This window comes from Peromyscus leucopus, chromosome X (genome assembly GCF_004664715.2).
Source record: "Peromyscus leucopus breed LL Stock chromosome X, UCI_PerLeu_2.1, whole genome shotgun sequence".
NCBI lineage: Eukaryota > Metazoa > Chordata > Mammalia > Rodentia > Cricetidae > Peromyscus > Peromyscus leucopus.
Genome location: NC_051083.1, coordinates 104817904 through 104826968, shown reverse-complemented (window position 1 = coordinate 104826968; position 9065 = coordinate 104817904). Strand labels below are relative to the sequence as shown.

Here is a 9065-nt window from a genome sequence, read left to right as displayed (position 1 = left end):
GGTCTGGGGGACTATTATGGTCAAAGGGCCTGTTATTTTCCACACTGGTCTTAGTAAATGAGTCATATTATGGACTTATTCTGCTCTAAAGAAGTATAGTTGGTCCTAAGGACCATTAATTTTATTGAATTGATATATAATTGGCCATATAGTTTAAGATGCATGGCCCCACTGTTAATCCAATTAGAATGAGAATTAAAGGCCAGGGAGACCAAGAGAACAGAGACTGGTACTATTTATCTGATCTCTGTCTCTCTGTCTCTGTTTCTATGTCTCTGTCTCTGTCTCTCTCTCTCTCTGTCTTTGAGGTTTTTTCCAACCATGACAAGATTTTTTTTTAGTTACTCCTGATTACTTAGCACAGAAACAACAGATTTTCCCCAAAGCCATACATAGCCTCCCTTGTTTTATGAGAAGTCTAAGCCTCTCTGAGTTTGTAGGGCCATTTTTCTAAGGGAATCTAACTGTTGTTTTAATTCAGAAATGGAAAATTTTAATACTTCTAGGTCATAACCAACCTGTATGCTTAGTTTTTTACAGTTATCTCCCATGATAAAAGCTAATGTTTCTATGACTGCTGATCCAACTATGCCTGCTCTGACCATGAAAAACTGCATAAAATATTTCATCTTGGTCCCCACAAGACATCGTCACTGTCCCTGGCATGGTGAAGACTCTCAAGTTGAGTGTCAATAGAAGAAAGAAAACAAGCCTGATGGTGTACAAAAGTCATCTCAGCTACTGAGGAATTCAGGCAGCTTGGTCATTGGTTGTTAAGAAGAGGCTCTTGGGGGAAGGGGATGTGAGCAGAATCAGGAGGCCATGAACAAGAGCATCAGGCACTGGCAGCAGAAGTTGTGTGTACCTAAGAAGCAACCATTCAGCCAAAACAACAGATCTGTCCAGAGCAAAACAAGGAACCGGAAACTCGGGGATGGGAAGGGCTAGCTGGTCATTACTACTGACCCCGAGAAGTTAAATGGCCTAGAGTGGAGGCAGCGGGTGGCAGTCTGGTATGCTATCGGTGTCTGGTTAAGGTATCCTTAGACAACCTTGTAGGCTTGAAGTTTCCCTGCTGTCTGAACAGCTCATGGGTGCCTTCTTATTCATTATTGACTTTATCCTGAAGGTGGGCTTTGCAAGACAGCATTTCGCCCATGCATATAACAGCATATTAGGACCACATTTGAGACCTTTGCAGTCTCCTGCACAAGAATAAGGATTAGAGAAGAGGTGCATAGAGAGGAGCTGCAAGGGGCAGATGCACAGTTCGTTGTCAGATGCCAGAATGCAGACTTTATTTCATCCTCTGATAAGACTCTGAGATGGAATTAAGGACTTAGAACTGCTCATCTAATTCTGGAAGAAGCCAACAAAGACACTAAATTTGGAGAAGAGAAAATGGACTCAGCTGATTTTTGCCATGACACACAGCTGGTGCTCACTATGGATGAAATGGGTAAGGTGTGTGGTGTCACATTCTAAATGTTCTAGTTGCCCGTGGATTTCTGGATGTAACCCATACCATAGAAAAACATCTATACCTGAGCAATGAGAAAGCATCATCTACACTCACTCTACAAATTCTAGTCTCAGAGGCACTTGAATTGCTTGTTTTTTTTCCATAATCACATTAACTAGCTCATAGGTTAAACCAGTTCCTTTCCACCGTTCAGTTCAGGCATGGCTTAGCAACAGAAAGCCACAACAAAGGAAAACTGGAAGAGAGTAATGTTCATGCATGTACCGCATAGGAGCCAGGACATTTTCATGATGGTCCTAGAGGACCATCCCTGCACCTACCATTCTAATGCTTTCTGTGATTGACAATAAGTGTGTCAAGACCAAGTCTTTATGTCTGGAAGCCTTAAGGCTGACATTCTCCAGCATGGAACCCCTTTAATGATGGCCCGAGGGACTTCCCTGATAACAGCCTGCCTGTTGTGTAAGCTTTACCTTCACTCTGAGGGTAGCAGGAGCCCTAATGGACTAGAGTTTCTTGAATCTGTGCTGTGTCTGGAGGACACACAACTGGAGCCCTGGTGTTAGAGGGGAAAAATCTCACAGCTTTGATAACAATTTCACAGCTAACCCAGATGTGCACATTTTTTTTACTTTTTTTTTTGTCTTTTCCTGGCATCATCTGTTTCTGGCCTAGAGATCCTTGATGAAGGCAGCTCTTGACACTTTGGATAATTTACACAAATCATCACAGGACTCTGCAGAGTTAAGAATTGAAAGATAGTTCAGCACACAGCTGACATTTCAAACAGCATGGAACAGTTCTTAGCAATCTTTCACAAGGCTCAGCACTGCTCAAATCCTGCTCCAGGGAGCCATAATTCCTTCTAGAACTGCTAGCAAGCTCTGCAAGCTCTCTTGAAGTTCCCAGAATTAAAGACCATGAAAGCTTGGCAGGCTCCAATTTCATTCAGGAATAATGTCCAACATGGAGTTTGTGCAGGCAGGCAAGAAGGGATACCTAGAAATTTCTAAGGCATTGAGAAAGGGCTTTGCTGAGATATTTAAGGTGTCCTCCACTCTAAACTCTCAACACTGTCTACACAGCCTTCCATTTGTTCAATACAAACCAGTAAATATCCTAAACACAAAATTCTATAAAATAAAATAATAACACAGAGCAACTTTTAGAAATTTGTACAACATTTACCACTGTAATGGTTAAAAAGTAGCTCCATTTCAAAGTGAGTTTCGAACTAAGTTACTGTATGGGAAAAAAAAAGAAAATCTAGGTAGGATTCAGCATGACCTTATTCTTAGCCTATGGACTGTTAACTACAGGCTATCTGGACCATGACCCTACTGTCAGCCTGGTAGGCAGTTAAAGTCTTGACAGCAATCTAAAGAGGAAACTGATCCCAGAGCCATCTGGCTCATTTCCCAAAATTATTCCCCTTCCTCTTACTGTGTAACTGTTATCCTAAAATACTAACCATACACCCATTCTGCTTATGTAATCTTGCTTAACCACTGTTTGCTCAGAAGACAAACAAAAAAGAAAAGCAAAAACAACGACATCAAAAACATGGTAACGCCTCACATAGCAGAAAAATCCCCAGAGCTGAGACAACTGTGGTTTTGTGCCTTTAGACACTGTCTTCCCCCTTTGCAGCAGCTCTCAGAAGGGCAGAAGGTGGGCTGTTGTTGCAACGTTTCTAAAAGTAAACTTGTTTGTTTTTTATATTTACTTTTTATTTTTTATGTGCATTGGTGTTTTGCTTGCATGTATGTATGAGGGTGCCGATTCCCCTGGAATTGGAGTTACAGTTGTAAGCTGCTATGTGGGTGCTGGGAATCGAACCTGCGTCCTCTGGAAGAACAGCCAATGCTCTTAACCTGTGAGCCATCTCTCCAGCCCGAAGTTGTTTTGTTGTTGTTGCTGCTGCTGCTCTTTGCTTCCTTCCTTGCCTGAGGCCAGGCCATAAACAAGTTGTGACAAGCAAGGTAAGGTTTAGTTATTTGTTTGGGTTTTTGTGGATTTCAGGGAAATTTTGAATAGGATGTAGGAATGTGAATTTTCTAGTTCCTGAATCCACCACAAGTGAATGGTTTATCTTTAAAATTGAAAGAAGTTTTGTCTGGTGGTCTTTCCCAGGTGGTCTTGAACCCTGTAACACCACCTGCATATTTTATGTACGTTTTGAATGAATTTTATAATAAATTAAATTATTGCTCACTTAAAAAATATTATAAATAGAAATCTAATTCCTATAAGGCGGGTGGTGATGGCACACACCTTTAATCCTAGCACTTAGGAGGCAGAGCCAGGCGGATCTCTGTGAGTTTGAGGCCAGCCTGGTATACAGAGTGAGATCCAGGACAGGCACCAAAACTATACAGAGAAACCCTGTCTCGAAATACCTAAAAAAAAAAAAAAAGAAAAAGAAAAAGAAAAGAAAGAAAAGAAAAAAGAAAAAAGAAAGAAAAGAAAAGAAATCTGATTCCCATTGTAGAAAAAGTAGTTGTTGCCAAGCTACAGGAAATAAAACAGATGCCCAACCCCCACTTCTACTCTGGGATCCTTCTCTTTCCGGGCACTAGTAACCAGGTTTCCCTGCCCCTCTCTGGCTTCTCCCATTCCCTCCATATTCTGAGTATACCCTTTCAGCTCCTCACTGCTAACTCTGTGTAGAGTTTTGTGTGCAAAGTTTTAGCCTTAAAAACTTGTCATGACTATTGCTCCCAGTGTCAAGTTCACCGATCCCCAAAGTAGAATGGTGACAGTCACCTAGGAAGCCACAGCAGAGTGAAGATAGAAGCCCATTCTGCATATAAAAGCTGTGTGGCCACCATATCCTCTTATCTTTTCTGCTGTAGAAGAGAGGCCATTTCTTGTCCAAGCTTTGGGCTTCTCTTCTGGCCTCCATTTAGCAGGAAGCTGAACAAAGTGTTGTCTCATTCTGTGGGAAGGAGATGAGAAATGCAACCAGTATTTTGAGAAATCTGGTCTTTATTACTAATGTGTGGGACAAGACAATGTTTTCATCACCAGCAGGATTGGCCAAGATGCTGCTGGCACAAAAGGAACCCTTTTGGTTCCTCAGGATCAAAGGAGCTGTCAGAATCTTCATCCATCTTGGGGGAAAAGTTGGTCAGGATATCAGATGTGCCACTGCTGAGTAGTAATTCTGTCTGTCTTTTCCTGAATTTAGCCCTCTGATTTTTAAACCAAGCCTGAAATAAGATGAAGATAGAGGCTGGTTTATCATACTGAGTAATTAATACTATGGTGGAAAAACATATGCAACTTTATATGGGATGGACATTCTTCCCTTCACAGAAGAATAGACTTTACAATTCCTCACAAACTTTTCAAGACTGCAAGTATTACCCAGGGTGGAAGATGTGCTCACAGCTCAGGAAATCCTGGTTCCCATTCCACCACCACTATAAACCAGCAAACAAATTGGCCTGGCACACACAGCACCAGACTCACTCTTCTGCAGAAGCCTTTGGAAAAGCAGCTGTATGTCAACTCCTGTAAACTATCAGGGTTATTCTGTAGATAGACTTTCAAAACTGTCAGTCCTTGCCTTCTTTGCAATTAAAGAAGAGTTGGGGCAATCGTTCAGAGTTGACACAAGATATCAACCTGGGGAAATTAAATTCAGAGCCGCATTTGTCCGGGCCATCTTACTAAATGTTACAAAAGAAAATCAGAAAAGCCACAAGGGCTTTTCAGCTCTTATCCCACACCCTTTTCACCTTGATTAAACAATTTTCCTCACTGTGTATAAATGCAAGCCATCCCCTGCTCCATATTTATCCATTCACTCTTTCAGCTATGTGGATGTATTTAAGTAACAATTGAAATGCCTGCTAATGCTTCTTCTTGCCACCACATAATCATTTCTCATGGCAATCCTGAGTCCCAACATGACTCCAGACAGAAATACTGTGCAGAAGATCTTTTTGACACACATAGTTCAGTATTAATTAAGGAATATGCAGGTGTATGACATACATACATCAGTTATACGTATATATGCTATATTTAGACATACATAAGCACATTCCTTTCACACAGAGAATGGGAGACCCAGTTTCTTTGTTTTGCTCTCCTTTGGGAAAACATATTCCTTTACTTCCAGAAATGGGGAAGAAACACTAGCTGGAGTTTACTTTTTCAAACACTCTCTACTCTTGTTTGCCCAAATAAAGCAGGCATAAAGGACCCAGGAGCTCTGGGTGTGGAAGACAAGGCCATGTCTGTCCCGAAGCAGGTCTGAGATGCAGTGCCCCGCTGAGTCTCTACTGACCTTCACCTTGCATTCATCCACATTAATGAGCTCGGCTAGTGCTTTTCTGTGGAGAGAAAGGGACAGAAGTGGGGTAAGGAAAGTGCACCTATATGATTTCTCCACAGTGGTATCTTGCTATCCCCGCCCCCCCCCTCAGCAAATACTCATTCCATCACTTTTCTCCAGATAGGACCCTTTAGAAGTGACTTCATCTTGTTAAAACACTAACTGTTGTTTCAAGAACTCCCTAGTGCAGCCAGGGAGATTGCTCAGTGGGCAAAGGGGCACAATGACATTCCTGAAGACCCATTTCAATCCCTGGGTCCCACAGGATGGAAGGAGAGAACAGACTGTCTCAGATGTTCCACTGACATCCACATGTTCAGGTGCTGTGCCATGCTCACACACGTACTCTTGGAAGTAAAATTCTAATAAGGAACTGGAGTTGAGAAATACACTGATAATTGACTATATCATTTGTATTTGTTTATAGCAGTGTTCATTTTTTTTCTGTGCAGCTTCTCATGTTTTGTGTGGATATTGGGTATGGGTCTGAATCCAGGAAGACATGCTTGCAGGTCAGTCATCTTGCTCTAAAAATTATTTCAGTCATTACATATATATATATATATATATATGTGTGTGTGTGTGTGTATTGCATAATATTATACACACACACACACACACACACACACACACACACACACACACAGGAAGACATATGGAAAATACAAGTGCTCCAAAGGGCAGGTCGAGTAGAGTTGGGTGTAAATTTGGGAGTCTCTTCTCTTTGACCTCGTTGAGTGGGAGATTTTCTTGTTGTTCTGAGGTTATGCTGCCTACTAGGTCTTTCTGGATCACCACATTGTGCCCATCAGTACTTCTGGCTTTCTAAATGAGTTGCGAGAACAAACAGATCTTCAGGCTTGTGTTTTAAGCACTCTTACCCCATGACCCACTTTATTTATTTATTTATTTATTTATTTATTTATTTATTTTTGTTTTTATGAGACAGGGTTTCTCTACGTAGTCTTGGCTGTCCTGAAACTAGTTCTGGAGACCAGGCTGGCTTCGAACTCACAGAGATCTGCCTGCCTCTGCCTCCTGAGTGCTGAGATTAAAGGTGTGAGCCACCACCACCTGGCTCCACTTTATTTTTTTTGATATAGTATCTGTCACTGGTCCCATATTCACTGTGATCCTTAGGGATCTGGCATGTCCTCACCTCCCAAAAACTAGGATTTCCTGTGGATGGTATTATCTGTTCCACAAAGGAACAGAGTTACTGACTGTTCAAAGCAGTAAACATAGAATTAATAAACCCAGCATTTCAGTTTCTTGGTATATACCACAAAAGACTTAAAACTTGTAGTTAAAGAGGTATTTGTCCACAGAAGCAAAGCACAATTCATGTGGGCCACAGATTAAACCCATCCAGATATCCCTTCACAGGTGGTGAGAAAAGTAAACAGAATAGATATGCAAAGATGCCGTTGCAACATTCAGCTTCCAGAACGTAAAAATTCTGCCACATGCAGGAGCACACTGATGAGCATTGAGAACCTTATGCTGAGACAAACAGGGTACTGTGAAAAGGGCAAGCTCTGCATGATTTCCTTTGTGTGTGGTAGCTGAAGCAGTCAGACTCGGGATGAAAAAACAAAACAATGCACTAGTCTAGAGGAAGAGTGGGGACAAAGGTTTCATAAGCACAAGGTTCTGTTTTAGCATCATAAACACACTCTGAAAAGGCTTTCACAAAAGAGTTTTGAAAACACTGCGCACTCTTCACTTTAGTCTTGGTATTGACAGTGACTTTTATGTTTCTTTTAAAAAACAACTGAGGCCGCGCGGTGGTGGCGCACGCCTTTAATCCCAGCACTCGGGAGGCAGAGGCAGGCAGATCTCTGTGAGTTCGAGGCCAGCCTGGTCTCCAAAGCGAGCTCCAGGAAAGGCACAAAGCTACACAGAGAAACCCTGTCTTGGAAAAACAGGAAAAAAAAAACAACAACAACTGTGAAATCAAAGAAACACCCACCACGAGCATTATGGAGGCTTGTTTCTTTTTCAAAAGTGCACGGAAAGTTTGACCTTTAACCGGCACCAAAAGTTTGACCTTTATCCTCAGAGGCCATTTTCCTCACCCCCACCATAAATTCGGCTGAAGATTTTGTGGTTTCAGGGCCAAGGGGGAAGGAGCCCAACTCAGGTAGCAAACTAATCTCAGCTACTGAGGAGGATGAGACAGGATTTCAAGTTCATAATAAACAGAGGGCAACGTTTTTGTTTTTGTTTGTTTGTTTTTTCGAGACAGGGTTTCTCTGTGTAGTTTTGGTGCCTGTCCTGGATCTCGCTCTGTAGACCAGGCTGGCCTCGAACTCACAGAGATTCGCCTGGCTCTGCCTCCCTAGTGTTAGCATTAAAGGCGTGCGCCACCGCCTCCTGGCTTCATACTCTGTCTTAAGTTGCAAAGTAAAATGGAATCGGGATGTAACTTGGGGAGTAAAAGGGCCCAAAGTCCTGGGAAACAGAGTGGGTTCTTTAAAAAGCATGTACATACCTTCGGAGTGCATCAGGATACTGGGTTTCTTGGAAAACCCTGTCCAGTTCACAAACTTGCCCGTAGGTGAACTTGTGGTGCTTTGTATGCTTCTTGGTGGGGGGATGAGAAACTCCTCCAGCTGCTTTCCCAGGCCCCTCCATACTTCTCCATCCGGGCTCACTGAGGCTGCCTTGCATTTGGTTCGTTTCACGGTTATAGTAGTGGCCATATTTGGGGTTCGTGTGGTCTTTACCACCCAGCTCATGCAAGACTCCTCCACCTCTTCGGAAGCATCTACGGGATGTTGCCTTCTGCTGAGATTCGGTCTTTATTTCTTCCTCATAGAAGCCTACCCCATAATAGTCGAGGTCGAAGTAGAAGTACTTGCTCTCCATTACTAGAGCTTTCAGATAGAGGCCACCGTGGAGTACCTCCCAGTTCCCGGGCGAAAATTGTTACAGCAGGCTGCGCATGTTCCACAGTACACATATACGTGCTCCTGGGTGTGGCTAGTTTGGGTGCGGAAGTGGGGGGGTATGTTTGGGCGTAAAGAGGTGGGGCCACCCCACGGGAGGCTACAGTAGCCATTAGGAGGTGTGGCAAAAGGGCTGCTTGAAGTAAAATGCTACCTTTATGATATCTTCAAAAAATAGGCCCCGAGTTGGACCTGGATTCAGGCATCTGCCTAGGTCTAACAATGGGTTTTAAGACTATTTGGAGGCAGAGAATAGGGTAGGAACAAAAATTCAAAAGAACACTGT

At 42.7% G+C, this 9065-nt stretch overlaps 1 protein-coding gene across 1 annotated transcript; it reads right to left on the bottom strand.

The window, feature by feature from the left end:
* Window positions 1–4506: 4506 nt before the first annotated feature.
* On the bottom strand, window positions 4507–8699 carry LOC114709739 (rhox homeobox family member 1-like). Its single transcript, XM_028893707.1, has 3 exons — window positions 8323–8699; window positions 5781–5826; window positions 4507–4695 (listed from the first exon to the last, which is right to left on the bottom strand). Exons 1-3 carry the CDS (start codon window positions 8697–8699, stop codon window positions 4507–4509), a joined length of 612 nt encoding a protein of 203 aa, XP_028749540.1.
* Between the last annotated feature and the right edge of the window lie 366 nt (window positions 8700–9065).

What these genes read in the sequence shown, in the direction of transcription:
- LOC114709739 (XM_028893707.1), bottom strand. Translation starts at nt 8,699, where the DNA reads ATGGAGAGCAAGTACTTCTACTTCGACCTCGACTATTATGGGGTAGGC. An exon ending in TATCCTGATGCACTCCGAAG is followed by an intron (nt 5,827 to 8,322) that starts GTATGTACATGC and finishes TTCTCTCCACAG; the next exon opens with AAAAGCACTAGCCGAGCTCA. An exon ending in TGGATGAATGCAAGGTGAAG is followed by an intron (nt 4,696 to 5,780) that starts GTCAGTAGAGAC and finishes ATCTTATTTCAG; the next exon opens with GCTTGGTTTAAAAATCAGAG.